This window comes from Stegodyphus dumicola, chromosome X1 (genome assembly GCF_044657685.1).
Source record: "Stegodyphus dumicola isolate Sdum_Otavi_A_Nest chromosome X1, ASM4465768v1".
Classification (NCBI taxonomy): domain Eukaryota; kingdom Metazoa; phylum Arthropoda; class Arachnida; order Araneae; family Eresidae; genus Stegodyphus; species Stegodyphus dumicola.
In genome coordinates, this window is record NC_140780.1 from 33809179 (window position 1) to 33827215 (window position 18037).

Below are 18037 nucleotides of genomic sequence, written 5' to 3' on the forward strand. Positions count from 1 at the left end.
ATATAAAAGTTTTCTTTCGTTTAAAATCAGTTTTTTTTCTCAAAATGATCCAGATTCATGATATATGTTAAACAAAAAGAGCTAAATTTTATAGTCAATAGTCATGAATTTAAAAATAACCAAAATAGCACCATTTTAGAAATAATTGAGAATTATTATCAAACTTAACAGTCCTGTAATATTCAAAACAGTTAAAAGTATTTAAGAGGAATAAAGAAGCTGACAAGGCGGATCAGTATTATTGTTTATTCATACAAAAATATATGAACTGAGAACTTGCAGATTAAATAGAAGACTATATTGCTGCATTAATATGGAAAGGTTAGGCTAGATTATTTTATTTAATATGTCTAAGTATACAAAGACTATCTGCCTAAAGGGAGGAATGTCTTCGTGGAGGACTTTCCTTGAAGCTGGCTCCTATTCATGTTACACGTGGGGAAAACCACGATAATCGACCCCGCAGCCAGCCCGTTCACCTGGCTTTACCCAGAACGAACTCCCAGTATTCAGCAGTCTTTAACCTCTCGGCTATTCAATTAATGTGAGATGAAGGAAAATCCTTCTTCAGTACTTTTTAGGAATGTTTTTTAATTGTGTTTCTCTTCTTTATGCTGAAAACGTGTCTCTATGAATTACTTGTAAAATAATAAATGTTGAGTAATAAGGGAATAACAAGCTTTAGGTTACTGACATGAAATTCTGTAATCACAAATACCTAAAAAAATTTAAAGCTTCCACTTAGCTTCTTAATATACGTAAATTCTCCGAGAAACTTGCTAAAATAACATTGCCTTGTATAATATTTTGCCTCTGTCAAAGATATCAAGTGGAAAGAAGAACAAGTTTCGAAGTTTTCTATTATCATATTAATTTACTGAATATTCACTTGTATATCATTTGTGTTTAACTTTTTCCGATATTTATTGCTTAATATTGACATTTCACATTTCAAACGCTTAAAGCAGTATAATTACTAAAATATTTTCAAATCATATTGTTTCCAAAAGCTAATTTAAAAAGATCAGATATTTTCATCCGAACATTAACGTTTCCAGCTTGGTTAATATGCAAACCATAAAGAGCAAAGCGATGAAATAAATCATGCAAATTTTCGCGTCAACGGCTGAAACGTTTACATAAATCGGAAAGAAATAGTGGTGTTATTAGAAGCTCTTAGTTTTGATGGCCCAGGTTCACCAATTGACGTTGAGCCTTGAATTATTTCTCTTATATTTTTTTTTTTTTCAAATTACTAACTAAAATACTACTAATTACTAAAGACCTCGGACGCAAAAGTTACAACAGTTTTTAATAGATTGTAGCAGGTATGAAAAAGAAAAGAATAATGGATATGAAACTTTGAACATCTATATACCGTTAGTATACGTCAATAGCATTCCGTGTCCAACTCTGATGTTTCTTCACAATAAATGCAAATGAAACACGAAAATGCTGTAATTGTGCTGTTACGATGATATGGGTAATATAAGATTTATGAATGAAACATATATTCAGTTATATTTCTGAAACAACTTATCCATTTCACTTATGAAACTTATGTTAGAAAAAAAAGGAGAAATAAATCCATCACCTTTTAGTCTAAAATTAAATCAATTAAAGGTATCCGACTACGTTCCAATAGTAAATTTTGATGAAATTTTCAAACGAATTTTTTATCACTTTATTTTACAGATTATACATACATTAAGCTTCTCAAAACTACTTTTATTTAGTCTCTCCAGTCGTTAAAAGAAGAATTATGGCTGTTCTTTGTTCTACCCCGTGAACCGGAAATTTCTGTTTAAGAACCCGGAAGCTGATATCTAAAGGTAAACAGACTCCTCTAAATAACTTTAAAATAGGAATTTTTTACTGAAATACTTTTGGTGATGTTCAAAAGATGATTCTGAATCTTCCACCTCGTTTCAAATGCTCAGGAACAAGATTAGTTTTGCAATTTAACTTTCATACATGGCAACATTTTCTTTCCATTCTGTTTATGCTGGTATTACATTAAACATATTTTTTTAAAACCTTGATTTTTTTCAACTTTTCTGTTACCATAAAAATCTTTAACTTAAAATATTGTTACAGTAGATTTTTGAAACTTTCCAGAAATATTCTATGAAGTATCGTGAATTAAAGGAACTGAAAGTTTATGTACATAAAAAGTTTTTCAGACAATTTTCTAAATGAAAAGAGAGAAAGGTCTCGAAACATACCTAGTACATGTACTCAAACAGGCATTTTCAATAGACATTTTACTTTATCACTTAGATTTTAGTCCGCTTAATTCTTTATATCTTTATAAATATAAAAGTAAAATATTGAATAATTGTTTTTGAGGGAACACATCAAGTAATACAGAAACTTATTATTTTTAACCCAAAAGTGTAAGAAAAAAACCAAATATTATACTTTGATAATATGTTTATCACCTGTTTATATCATTTTACGTAGCAATCTGTTAAACAGCACTAATAATAAATTTACTTGTACTATTTTACAAAATGTGGGTACCTTTTAATTCCATTAATTTTAGACTTAAAGGTAATGGCATTCTTTCTCCCTCTTTTCTAAAGTAAGTTTCATGAGCTAAATGGGTAAGTTGGCTTCAAAAATATTGTAAGATTCTCTACTGTGTACTTAAGTTACAGTTTAATGTGAAGAATCTTAAGAACTAGTAAGCAAATAATCGTTTGAGTTCGTGAGACAGCAATTAAAACTTGGAAAGGGTTAAAAGACCCCTTATTATTCAAATAAGATTTAACAGAACTCCTTCTTGGAGTTTTACAGTAAAACCGACACTTCGGCTTAAACTTAAGAGACTAAGAATAATACTAAACTAATCTTAACTAAAGAGATATAGCCGAAGCTATCAAGATTCTAACAGAGTGGTCCCTTAACGTTAATAGACTACGAAGCTATCAAGGGCCTATAGTACGGCCGAGCGTAATAATAGCTTACGAGAGTGTAGTCTAAAAAGGCGGACGCGTGCTAGCTAGAATCTCTGGTCTCTCTATCTAAGACAGTAGAACTTCGCGGTTAAATACCACTCTTCCTCAATTTGCATTCAAACGTGATTCTAAAACTACGTTCTGGCCGGAAGTAGTAAGTTGAAATTGAGAAGCGATAGGACAGGAAGTTTAACTCATAATTTAACTGTTAGCTAAATAAATATAATTCTTACAATATAACCGAATATATATCGCATTTATAAAATCTTAAATTGCTCATAATAGCACAATTAGAGCATTTTCATGTTTCAGTTACATCTATTATGAAGAAACATCAGAGTTAGATATGTAATGTTATTTACGTATGCTAACGGTACATATATATATATATATGTTCAAACATTCATTTTAATTCATAGCTATTATTCTCTTCTTTTTCATACCTGCTACAATCTATTAAAAACTGCCGTATTTCGGAACTTTTAGGTCCGAAAAAAAAAAGGGGGGAATAATTCAAGGCTGCTTAGCGAAACGTCAATTGGTGAACCTGGGGCATCAGAACTAAAACTAAATTTCTAATAGCACCCCTATTTCCTTCCGATTTATATAGACGTTTCTGCCGTTAACGCGAAAAATGCTGTCCTACATCATTACTAGTTATAACATTATTTTATGGATCTAGAGTTTAAGTATATGAAGTAAGTACCAAATAGGAATCAGTACAAATAATTCAGTAGCAAGACACTGTACCACACAGTACTAATCTAGGGTCTAAATTTTAATTCACTGTACTAATTACTTATTCCAGCATAACAGTGCGCACCTAATATTTCAGTATGTACATGTCTTCTGTAATTTAATGATAATGCTTCAAACGATCATAGTGTACTCAACATATGAGAACACACGTTATATATATATGCTACCGTATTCATGCTTTTGCATACACCTTGTAACATGGCAATGTATTATCCAGTGTCTAACATTAATTAGCTTTAACGCCACTGTATGAAGTACCGAATTTTGTATGTATGTTTATATATTAGTATATTAGCACAATGAACACGTATGGTTATCTAGATAAAAGTGGACGTGGTGCTATACCGATTAACCGTATTGGTAGAGGGGTGGTGCCCACGTCCTCCGTCGCATGTCGCATGCATGTCCTACATCATTATTTTAATTAAATACTGGATGCAGGGGGTATTGTGGGATTGCACGATGTACCATACTAGGCAAACTCTAGACCTTTTGGAAAGCTTCAGTCTATGTAAATTCCTATAAAACTTGCAATTCCCCCCTTTTTTTTAAAGAGTTAGTATGGGAAGGCATTACCAGTTGACCTATGGTACATGGCTGGTGTCCTCCATACTTTTACCTTTACCTTTACCTTCATGACTTTGTAAGATTCTCACTGCTTTATTTCTCAGTTACTGAAGAAAGAGACGAATCTTAAGAACTAGTTAGCGAATAATCGCTTAAGTTCGGGTAACAAAAAACAACAAGATGGAAGGGTAACTAACCCTTTATTATTCCAATAAGATTTAACAGAACTCCGCCTTGGAGTGTACAATCAAAACCAACACTTGGGCTTGAACTTAAGAGACTAAAAATTAAACTAAAACTAAGATTAACTAAAGAAATATAGCCGAAGCTATCAAGATTCTAATCGAGTTGGCCCCTTGACTCTATTTGACTACGAAGCTTATCAAGGGCCTGAGTACTGCCGAGCGTAACAACAGCTTGAAAGAGAGAGTAGCCAAAAGGCAGACGCGCGCAAATCAGAAACTCTGATTCTCTTTCACTCTGCAAGTAACTCGCGGTTTAAATACCACTCCTCCTCATTAAATATTCAGAATGATTCCAAAACTACGTTCTGGCCGGAAGTAGTAAGTTGAATTTCAGAATTTGACAGGAAAGGAACTTTAACTTAAAATTTAACTGTTAATAAAATTAACATAATCTTTACAACTTATTTCATCTCATCGCATTGTTCTTCATGCTCTGCAGATTAACCAAGCTGGAAATGTTAATGCTCAGAAAAAAAGATCCGGTCTTTTTAAATTAGCTTTTGGGAATAGTATGAATTGAAAATATACTCTTGAAAATATTTTAACAATTATATTTCTTTAAGCATTTGAAATGCGAATCTAATGTCAATATCAATCAATAAATATCGGAAACATTAAATAGAAGGCGCTAAAAATGTAGATAGGTAATGTTTTGTAATTTCACGGATTTCAGGCTTAAAAGTACACAAATCTTTATTTCGGTATTTCTTGCTTTGTTATGCCGCTATGGCTAGGAAGAAAAATGAAGAGCAGTTGTGTTGCTTAATGTAAAGATAATATAGTCGTGGAAACTATGGTTTCCAAAACTGGGAAACGTAATAAATACAGTATACGTGGAAAGTCAACGGTATCGTTCGCAAAGTTTCCCCACTACTCTCAAGTGACTCAGGACTCAATCTTATACGTAATTTAAGTCTGTCATCCGCCCGATTTTTACTTACGCGTCACCAGTCTGGGCAAGTGCGAAAGATATGAACTCAAGAAATTGCAAGTCCTGCAAAACAAGTTGTTACGGACTATCACTGTTGCCTCTTACTTCATACGAAATGAAAATTTGCACTATGATTTCAAAAACTTCACAATAAAAGAACTAAACAAGCTTTATGTCAAATTCTACACGTCAGCTAACACTACTACCACCAACTTCGCTTCATTGCTAAATTATGAAATTTTATTGGACGATTTTTTTTTTCTTTCGGCAGTACGCTACATATCTTTAACGGGAAGAAGGATTTGTCAACTGACATGTGGTTTCACCCCTCACCTGTCGCACTAGGTATTTCGGTGTTACGCATCATGCTGCAAATTCTCAAAAACTGTATATTTTCCAATCTCTGGTGTTGCCTGGCTTGGACACCGCCACCTGGAAGCTGATGCTACACTCACACACATCTTATCCACCCAAGGAGGTTAGAATAAATGGAGTAAGCCTTCCCCGTATGTCCAGTGCGATGAAACTGAAGCTATGAAACGTCACGGTGTGATATCAGGATTTATTATGGCCATTGCCATAGGCAAACTACTTGTTGGTTTTGTTTGCATTCTAATTGGTGTTGTTTAATTGTTTTCTATTCATCACTGAAAGTTTATAAGTTTTCCGTTCTAATTTTAATACTTAACATAAATGATTTTCTATTCATTATGTAGAAAAATCACAGGAACTGTAAATAACTCCTTTGAAACTTAATAAAATCTAGATACATGAAAATGGATAAACGCTATCTATAAGAGAAATGTATACATGGCGCAACCTAGAAGACCAATGAAACTTTTAATGGTATTGTAGGAAAATTACACGTAAAGACATTTATTGAGCTTGTGTACATTGATGCTTGCTCTCAAAATCAGTCTAATTTTTATTTAACAGTACGTTTTGTAGTCTTATCCGAGCACTACACTGCGCCCATGATAAGTCGTGACGTCACGTTGTTGATGCTTCCTTGGCTTCAAGTTTGTGACATCATGATTAGTCCATCTATTCTAATTTCCTTGTCCCACCCCCTACCTGGATTTTCTCCTAGTGTTACAAATGGCACCAGATGCGGGACGGCCGTAGCTGCTACAGAGGAAAACCGCCTCTTCTCATTTTTTTACCATCCAAGATCTCCTACGAAGGACACATTTCATCTACCATTCCCTTTCAGATTCCGCAAGGAACTCTGTAATTGCTCTGGAAAGTACTATATAGGTAGTACAGCTCCAGAATAACACTGCACTATCGCAGTATGATTATTACAATCGCTACCTAATGGCCCGCCCAATCATGGCAGTGCCGAGATATTATACAGTCTACAATAATTATCAGATATCCTCTCACACCAAAGGACACCATACAAAATCATCTTCAGGAAAGAAAGATTTGCCACCATTGCTTATGCAGATCTTAAAGCAAGTTTCTGAGAGGAGGAATCGCAACACGTGTGGCCTTGTAATAGAGATTTGGTTGTTTCTACCGCCATCTGCTTTGCCTAGGGAAAAGTGCTAATTTTAGTAAAGTTATGTTATCCAACCCATTTCATACCGTAGCTTCGACTAGGATCACAAATATAACTCTTGACAGTGTCTGTAATTTTATTAATATGCAATATTTGAAAATTTTGAGGCATATTTCTAGGAGGTGGTTAAGTTTATCACGTAGTCTTGAGAGATTTAAAGAACTGGGCTGCCTTTATTTCAGAAGGTAAAGTTACCTGCAACAGTAGAAAGATAACGTGGAATACATTTGAAGAAAAGAACAGAGATTCAAACATACTGCAGGAAACACATTATACATTTGCAAACGGCATAATGAAAATCTTAGATGATATTACTAAAATTTAAGAAAGTAAGACATTTTGGGACACTTAAACACACAAGCTTAAGAGAGGTATTGTAATGTTTATATCGATACAATACTCATGTATTGCATTGTTTATATTATATAATTTATGCTAATGTATTGTTTACATCTACCTATTTAGCATACGTTGCTGCATTTGTGACAAACAATTGTCTTTTAATTCATGTGTATGCTGCTAATGTTTCGTTTTCATACGATAATACCTTATATCTGTACTGATGAGAAGTCTTGTGTTATCTAATAGCAAATAGCTGTACAATTACGTAATGCAGATATCCACGTAATAATTTATACACATCAAAACCTAAACAGAATTCCATAATCATAAATATGTAATAACAATACTTTGAATTATCTTTCTTGGCCCTTTTCAAATCTTGTAACAATGCGATACCCGCTTATTTGTCAACACATTCTGAATGATCACGCTTTAGGCGAATTCTGGCTCAACGGCGTTAAGTATGTCAGTAGTAACTGAAAAAAAAAGAAGGAAAAAAAGAAAGAACAAAGGTCAGCAAAAGAGGAATTTCAAAACGGAATAAAGGTTTGAAGGAACAAGTACAAAAATGAATTAGAAAATATTAAGCTGCAGTTTGTTTTGAATAAAAAATAATGAAAAGGTTGCATATATCTCCAGAGTTTAATCTTAAGACTTCCTTTTCCGAAACTATAAAAGCTGTTGCATGACATACTAGTGGAACAATTTTGTCCGACCATATTAATACATAGCATTTATTAACATAATATCTGCTATTCTTAAAATGCATTCTGCTTATCTGTAATGCAAATTTAAGCATGATCTTTAGAACAGTAAAGAGTAACAGCAGGGATAACTATGTCCAAAGTGTTATTCGTCATGCTGTTTTTATCTTATCCATCATCTTCATCGACGTCATCAAAGTTGTTCATCTTTAACACTGTTCGGGAGTTTAATGTTTTTAATTACGCATGAGTATGAGTAATTAACTGTAAAATATGCATTCAGCATTTCTCCCCAACGAATCGTTTCTACCAAAAATTTCATTTACTCCTATTCAAACATTTTCATTATTTAACAGTGTATTAAATTCACATCCAGTGAACCAAAAACCTTAGGTGATGTAGGTTAATCATTTTGGAGAACCTATTAAAATCTAACCGTTTCCAAAAATAAACTGATTCTTGGCGCTTGCGATTCACAAATGATTAAAGTTTCAGAAATAGCAATCACTACAGATTTTGACTCTTTCTAGAAATATTTCAACAAATATCAGTTTTTACGTTTCAGATCTGACACTTCTTATCTTTTATTTACATAAGCTCAAATTCCACTGCGCTTATCTTCATTTCTGTCATTCGGCCATCCGGTTTATAAAATGAATGTTAAAGCGTGAGAAAATTCGAAAACTATAAATAGAAATGAGGCTTTAATACGGATACATAAAATTTCTGAAAACTTTCGCCCGAATCCGTTTATTCAAATATAAGGCAAGTCCATTTGACGAAATTCTTCCAAATCTCACTAGGAAAGGTTCTCAAGCGAAAATTTCAAATTTAGTCGAAGTAAAATACAGCATGTAAGATACGGATATAAAATTATGTATTAGGACAAAATTAATTACTGAATTGCATAATACAAGCTGTCAAAAATATCAAATTAATATTTCCAACACCAAATGAAATCTTACTTAATAAATATCTCAGGAAAATCCCTTTTTCGGGTTATGAAAGGCAATAGAAATTAAATTTAAGCGAAATAGATATTAATTTATAATTAATATTTTATCTCAATATTTTATGTGTGAATGAAAGAGACTAGCAAGCATCTGAAATTCTTTATCTAAAGCCTTTTTTAGTGCTAGGATGTTTTAGGTATTAAAATGTTTTCGTTTACATGTGCAAGTTTACGAACATAACTTTGGAAAAGAGTACAACTTTCGAGTCATCGAATGAAAGAAGTATTTTCAGATTGTTAGTAATTGAAATAAAATTGGCAAATTTATTGGTCATGAATTAGAAAATGAATTTCAGATTATTCTATCATATATCAAATAAGCAGTGGAGGAATACTAGAGTAAAATTTTTAAAAAAATCGTACTTTTCAGTTGGTATGGAACAATCTCATGTTTTTTAAAAGCCTAGCCAAGTAGTACATATAGCAAAAGCAAAGAGAAAAATTTTGTTATATCAAATGCAAGGTACTTGTAATTTAGGTATTAAAATGTTTTAGTTTACATGTGCAAGTTTACGAACATAACTTTGGAAAAGAGTACAACTTTCCAGTTATCGAATGAAAGAAGTATTTTCAGATTGTTAGTAATTGAAATACAATTGGCAAATTTATAGGTCATGAATTAGAAAATGAGGCAAATTTATAGGTCATGAATTAGAAAATGAATTTCAGATTATTCTATCATATATCAAATAAGCAGTGGAGGAATACTAGAGTAAAATTTAAAAAAAAAAAAAAAAATCGTACTTTTCAGTTGGCATGAAACAATCTCAGGTTTTTGAAAAGCCTAGCCATATACATATAGTACATATAGTAAAAGCAAAGAGAAAAATTTTGTTATATCAAATGCAAGGTACTTGTAATTAAAAAATTTGCATTGAAAGATATTTTCTTTTTCCTTTCTGCATGCCTTCGTGGTGTAACGGTAGCACACTTGGCGCGTTTTCTAAAGGTCCAGGTTCGGGTCCCGGCGAGGGCATTCCTTATTTTTCGTGTTTCCTACTTCAAAAATCCTAATGACTTTACAGTGGCTCTCGAACTAAAAAGCTGACGAATGATGAGTCTTTATCACCAGGTTTTGGTGATTGGGTCCTCTAATCCCCAGTCGCCCTTTAAAAGGAAGAATATATATATAAGGTATTTTCTCCCTCCTTTTCTGCATGCCTTCGTGGTGTAATGATAACACACTCAACGCGTATTCGAGAGGTCCAGGGTACAAGTCCCGGCGAAGACATAGCACATTTTTCACGTCTTCGGCTTCCAGAAAAATCTAATGCCTCTACAGGGTTCATAATATGAGATTAATGAGCACATGACTTCAATATGGTGGGCATGTACCCAAGTGGCACACGACGTTGCAAACTGGTCCAAAAGGTTGCAAAGGGGTCGTGGTAACTTTTACGACGTTTTCACAACGTTGCGAAGACGAAAAATATTTGCCGTTGCATCTTGGCAATTTGCCGACGTTGCTGAAATGTCATGATATGACCGCTTTTAGACGTGGTCGTTTTAGCATTTTTGTTAGTTCATCAGCATTATTTTTAGAATGAAAAGAGACTAAATCTGCCATTTTAAGAATCTGAAATCCGCATAAGATTTACCTTGCAATGTTTCATTACTTTATTTCATCTAAATATATTAATCTAAAATAGATTCATCTAATGAAATGTAAATTTAATATAAATACTTTTGATATATTAAATTTAATTAGTACTAAAAAACGTGCTAAATAATTGTTTAAAATTTTGTTAAAATAATTAATACTTAAAATATTTTTTATAAATATTATAGCAAAATATTTAAAAATGAAACTAATCTATAAAGTAAGTTATTAAGTTATCCATTTTATATACTTTAAAAAATCATATTTCCGAAATCAATGCAAATCACATGTTAGCAATTATTTCACTACTGAAATATGACCTTATTTCTTATTTTTGAAGTAAGGACGAATTCACGGCTGTTCAATATATATGGCGGAAGGGGAAGCAGACCTGTACATTATTTACCGGATGCTTAAAAAATATAAACGAACATCTCGGGATTTGCGCTCTTTGGCTAGCTGCCAAATTCGAACAAGTGCGCAATTAATTCAGATTCTAGCAGTTCTTTCAAGTAATTTGGTAAAGTTGTCATCTGTAAGGCGTTTGAAAAGACTTATTTCATGTTTGAAATTGAATAAAGCAATGACTGATATAAATAATATTGCTTATATTAAAAGTAAATGTAATGCATTGTCAATCAAAGAACGCATTGTGAATCTTCTCATTGTTCTGTATCCACTTACTTCAGCTGCCTTCAGCGAGTGAAATTATCATGAGAATGCTGAATTCGTGATTATTTTGTGTGTGAATATCTGCTCTACAAGAAATGCTACAACAATGCTAGATCGTGAAATAGTGTCTATGAGGTCTATAGTGGTCTGTGGAATATAGTGTTCGTGAAATAGTGTTTCTGTGGTTCGTGAAATAGTGTCTCTGTGAAAATAGTGTCTGTCTCCAATCACTGTGGTTTCAGCGGTGTAATATTTGAACAAACTTACTAGCTTTGTGCTTCGGTTATAACGTCCTGTTGGCTTTTAGAATTAATTCATATAAAACCAAAAATAACAAACAATGGTAAGCCACTTTCTGGTTTTGCTGAAAATGCAATCAATACAGAAGCAACAACAATTCAAGCTGTTATGGTATGTTCATTATTTTCAAAATACAAAGAAATTATTGGACTGTTACCAGTACTTAATATTACTGCTGAAGATGAATTAGATATATGTATAATATAAGCAATTTATTAATTATTAAAATTAATAATAATGTACATTCTATAGTATATTGCCTTTTGTACAGTATGCAGAAAAGGTTAATGATTTTAAACAGTGTATGAAATGTATGATCGAAAAACTAGTGTTAAGGAAACATTAGCATTTCTATGAAATATTGTAATCTATAATTATGTGATATTTAATTGTGTAAAAACACTAAATATTTTTTATTGATTGCAAATTGCAGTTTTATTACTTTTCGTTTGGTATCTATTCTTCCAAACACTGTGTAATTGGCGTTTTTTTAAATATTGCCGTTATGTATGTTTATTAGATTATCTCAATAAATGAATGCTAGAAATCAGGTTTTAATTTTTTATTAAATTTAAGTATATTCTATTGCCGTTATGTATGCTTATTAGATTATCTCAATAAATGAAAATATTTGAAATTAGGTTTTATTTTTTATTCAATTTAAGTATATTCTATTTTCTTCGCTTACTTTTTATGTGGTTGTGATAACAAAGAAATTCATAATAAATAGAAACAAAAAGTTTCATCGTGTGCTATTTAACAAAGAGCTTACTTTAACGTACTTAGCTTACTATCGTATACTATATTATTTCAATTATTTCTGTATAGTAACAAAAAGGAAAGTAATTGATTATAAAAAGTGCATGAAGTAATCATAGTAATCTACCACTATTCTAAAACGTAAAGAAACTAAAAATAAGTAAATACATTAAGATATGATCGAAAGAAATGGTGTTAAGAAATATCATCATTACTAGTAAATACTACAATCCGTAATTATTGCACTTTTAATTACTTACTATTTAAAAAACACAAATATTTTTTTATTAATTGGAAATTTTAGTTCTGTTATCTTCCTTCTGCTATTTATACTTTCAAACACTACTAGTTCATGTTTTTTCTTAAATAGTGCTGTCATGTATGTTGTTTGTTAGGTTATTATTTCATTTTAGATATGAATATGGGAAGTTATTAGATTTAGGTATATTTTTGATCACATTTATTAACTACTTTATACTGTCTTTCAATTGCATATCTTGGAGATATAGAAGTTAATGGTTATATTTTTTACTGTAAAACGCGAATAAATTTATACTTGAGTTCAGGTAAAATACTCATTATGTTACCTTAAGAACCGCTTCCTAATTTATCACGACAGGGGCAATTTTCAATGTCTTATCTTTACTTTTATTTATGTCTAATTGAGTTTTATTTACTTAAAACCTACTATTAATGTTATATATTTATAATAAACACTTTCATAATTACTCCTCTCACTTCTCTCACTTAAATGGAAAAAATGATGAAATCTTAAATAATCGTAATTTAGAATTTAAGTTATTTAAAAATTATAGTTTAAAGCACTGAAAATAATTAAAGCTATTATTAATTATGCACATATTTAGTCTAAAGAGAAATTTAAAAACTTTAAAGTACTGAAAATGATTAAGGCTGTTATTAATTACGCATATTTAGTCTAAAGAGAAAAAATTGTATTATCTTCTGGTTTTCAGGAAATGATAAAATATTTAAACTTTAGATAAATACAAGGAATACAAAATTTTAAAAAAGAAGAAAAAATATATTAATTATTAAGCTTATTTTTCTGCATAAATCAATATGTAACACAAGGACATAATAACGACATTTTCACAACTGTTTCAAAAAGGTGGAATTTTACGAACATTTAGGCGTCTTGATACGATGCTTTCACAACTAAAACATCACATGCGAAAGACGCAATAACGAAGTCTATGCGACAAAAACCTCATCTGCAAAGACATAACAAAGACGCCTTTGCAACGGTTGCAAAATAGTGAAGTTTAGCGGGCATCTGGACGTCTTAAAGAGAACATATTGCAACGTTTTTGCAATGACATCCGCGACGAGTTTGCAACGTCATTACGACGTTGCTGTGCTATTTGGGTAATAAAGCTGCGGCTTAAAATGCTATTCCAAGTTTTGGGTTATTCTAATAAGGCAAAGCTGGCAAGAATTCTAATAAGGCAAGGCAATCTTCCTTAAGAGGAGTGGTACCTTCATGGAGGACTTTCTAATGAACACTGACTCTTATTTACGCTACACATGGAGAAAACCAACCATGCAGCCAGCTCGTTCACTTGAGATACCAAGAAATAGGGCGACAGGGGTTTAAAAAAATTCAAATTATGAATAGATAAATAATAAGTACTACGCAAATACATATATTTTAAAAAGAGCATACTGTGAATGCTTCCAAAGTGTTCTAGAATGGTGCTTATATTTTCAAGGAAATTTCGTAATTTCATAGTTTTGAGTACTAACTAAAATTCTGAGATTAGCGTATTTATTACTAACACAAGTGCAGCACTGATACTGAATATTGTGAAGATTTTAACTGAAATTCAACTGAAATGCGCATGCTATGATTAAGAACATCTAACATTTTTAGGCGTTAAAAATTGTTTTCCAACAACTATAAAACATTATGTACAAAATTTCAAGACTGAAAAGTTACCAAATCATATTAATGTAGCATTTCTGTAGCCTGGAAACATATTTTAATAGAATTATATGCCTCTCCAGGTATAATTTAGCAGTTAATTTTTACACTACAAATATGAATCGGATGTATATTAAATATATATGATATTTTTAAACAAAGTCTCAGTTCCGCTTGAAAATACTTCCTATTCAGGTTATAAGGGTGCACATTAAAGCCACGAGATGCAAAATGCTGAGAAATTAGAAGCTAAACGAAAATACATTACATGAGATCCCAGAACATAACCATTTTACGTTTACTTAGTCAACTCATTTATTCTCGTACGTAGAACGGAATGCTTGCCAACTAGTGCGCGGACTGACGAAAAAAAATCGTTGAACACTAGCTATTTCCTTCCGGGATCGATTCCAGGTACAGTAGATTGGTTGCGCTGAGGATTTCGTAGTTTGCGTGGTGAAAAGGAAATACGTCCATGACAGTTTTTTTCTAATTTAAAGTACTGAAATTCTAGTCTAAAGTACTGATATTCCCAAGTTCCAAGTACTGATATTCCAAGTATAAATGACTTCTAGTCTAAAGTACTGATATTCCCAAGTTCATTAGTCAGTTTTTTGGTGATTCATCAATACCTTTCTCATGCGTAACTTTAACATCATATGCTTCTAATGATGATGGATGAAAGATTCGATTTTCTTGCTTTTCATGCATACGTTACTGTGCAGGAAAGCCTCCACTTTATTTAATAATAAAATTTATCACCAAAAAGTGCAAATTCATCAAGAAACGAATTTCAGACAAATATTTAACCTCAGAATAAAACTTTTTTTCCATAAGTCGTATTTAAACAAATCTTTCATCTGTTTCTTCGAGCAAAAATAAAATATAAATTCCAGTCAAAAGCATTTAAAAAATTGTGTTCTCGAAATCTTTGCATTAAGATAACTGCGACAGAGCTTATAAAAATCATCGCATTCTCCAATGCAGGCTCGCGGAGGTAGTTAGTACAACCAGCTAGCCGTCTGAAGATCTGTGGTTCGAATCCCGGCAAGAGCCCAGCTGATTTTTCTGGCTACCCTCTCCTCTCCTAGTAGCCCCTGTAAGGGAAACTGCTTTATGATTAGATGTGTGAATTACAAACTTCAGTTTGTGGCGTCTGTTAGGCATTTTCAAAGCGGGAAACATGAAAAATCAGCTATGCCTTCACCGGGATTCGAACTCTGAAGCTTCCGACTACTAGCCGAACGTGCTACCACTTACAGCACGCAGATGTGCAGTGAGGAAAAGGAATTTTCTTATAAATTTTGTAACCATTTCAAATGCATACAATTTGTATATATTTTCATGCTTTGGTTATTGAAGAGGGTGCATTTATCATCCCTAAGACAACCATCTTCCGTTTCAGGTGATTTTAGTTTTCTTCGAAAATAGTTGTTTAAGAAAGGGGATGATGATCAATAGCGTTCATTTGCATTTTAAGAAATTCTTCTTAGTTTCAGAGGTGGTCGCTATGAGAGGTTTCGCTGTATGTTATAACTATTTAAATGAAAGGTATGGTTATTAATAATAATAACAATAATATATGTGAATCCGTTAATTTCTTATGAATTTTTCAAAATACGTATTTACAGATGGGTGCACAAAATTATTACTAAAGTGAAAAACTGATAACTACACTCCTCCGTCTACTACAATACTTTCAAAATTATTGATTATCTGCAGATAAACTTCACGTGATCGTTAGAAATTATGAGCCCACTGAATGAAAAACTAAGAGAAAAACGCAGATCCACTCACTATGCAGAAATAAAATGAATTTCATTTTTCTATTTAAATAGTAATATGCACGTGCAGGAGAAATAAAATTAGTTGAATATATGAAAGCATTTAGCAGTATCCCAAAATAATACATTTTGATAGGTGATAAATTATAAAATACGATGCAAAAAATTAATGATTAAGTCAGCTAGTTCAGATTAGATTGTAATTAGTGAATAAATGACAGCAATTTTAGAAATCAAAACATATTTCACAAACAAGAACTGTCGAATACCCGACGATTTACGTAACTCTCAATTTGCATATCTCTATAATCAGTTATCAATGGTGTTTCGTACAAGTATATTAAAGAAATCAGGAAGTAATACTATTAATTGGATATCTTTACCAAATAATTCCATCACAAGAAAAAGAAGTCCCGTGGTGGTAAGTATTTCAGTTTAATACAAAGGTTCGAAAAATGTTTTAATTTTTACTTAAGGTAGTTTGTTTGATATAAAGTATTTTATGATTTTATAGCATGGTTATGAAATAATATGTTACGTTGTAATATATAATTTTGCATAGCAATTTAAATTCATCATTTAGAGGATGTTCTCGGAGAATGATTTGACAGCTGTCTTAGATATGAAAGATCCCTAGGTCATATCAAGCATAAAAATATGAATACACGCATGCAAAAACTTTGAAAACGTAAAGAGAAAAACCTAACGATACAACGTAATTAGATTAAACTCACCTTGGTTTGTCCACAGCTTCCCAGTACTTGCAAAATAAACGTTTTCCCTTACTGTTTACTATCGTGGACGTGAATGAACGAATCTCCGGCGAATTGTTTGCATGCGGTCCCATGATGAAACCCGAGCACCTTAACGAACAATGGAATGATACGCAAGCCAAGCCACGAGGTACTCTGAGCCGAAGGTCTCTTTAACCGCGTCTTTATATCACATCAGAATTCGCGCATCCCAACATCCACGTTCGCAGACTGTTTACTACGGAATCGGCCAATGAAGGGCGACGAAAGGCAGGTCCTAGACGGAAGTGACATCACTAATGACGCCGCTGTCTTTCGATCTCTGCCAAATTTGAAATACAAAAGAGAGGGGAAAGAAGATTAAAATGCATTATGCTTCCTTAAGCAAGGTTTTAATGATACAGGTATTTGTTGTAAGACATTAGAAGAAGATATTGATTTAGGTTCTTTCGGCTACGATCGATATTACGTTTCATGCGCTGGAAAGCTTATAAGTTGTTTATTTTTGTATTCATTACTTTTACGTATTTAAGTTTATACGTATGCTTAATATTCACTTTTTTTGCGAAGCAATAAGTAGGTTCAGATGTGCGTTGAAATTCCGAATATCTTAACAAATGTAGTTTTAATCAAGGCTTAATTTCTAAAAGTAGAAGTGCCGGACCCCTATGAAGGACCATCACGAAAGAGGAACAAGAGTAAATCAATAAACAAAATGATTATTAAAATCATTAATAATTTAAAAATTAAATAGTTAAGGAGTATCAAATTAAATAATGATTATTTAATTGCTATTAATAATTAATAAATATTAATTACAAGTTGAATAATAATTAATAAATATTAATTATTATTCAACTTGTAATTATTGTTTAATTAATTCACAATTTATTAAAATAATTAAAGATTAAAGTAATTAAATAATTAAAATTAAATAAAATGTAAAGAGATAAATCAAAATTTAATAAGTGATTTTTTATATAATTTTATTGCTAAAAATGAAATTTTCTAGATCAAATTTCTACTAAAATTATTGTTCCGTTACATAAAAAAGTGCTGGAGCCTTCTTATTCAGGGCTCCGGTGCGCTCCGACTAGAATTAAAATATATCCCAAAAACTAAAAAGTACCGGAGCCGGGCCCCG

At 32.0% G+C, this 18037-nt stretch overlaps 1 protein-coding gene across 1 annotated transcript in view; it reads right to left on the reverse strand.

Moving 5' to 3' along the window:
- LOC118184520 (monoglyceride lipase-like) overlaps positions 1-17111 on the reverse strand; it is a 109704-nt gene extending 92593 nt beyond the window's left edge. Inside the window, exon 1 of the mRNA XM_035354208.2 lies at positions 16876-17111. Within this exon, the coding sequence (XP_035210099.1) occupies positions 16876-16988 (113 nt within the window). The 5' untranslated portion in view covers positions 16989-17111. The remainder of the gene's footprint in view (positions 1-16875) is intronic.
- Positions 17112-18037: the final 926 nt, after the last annotated feature.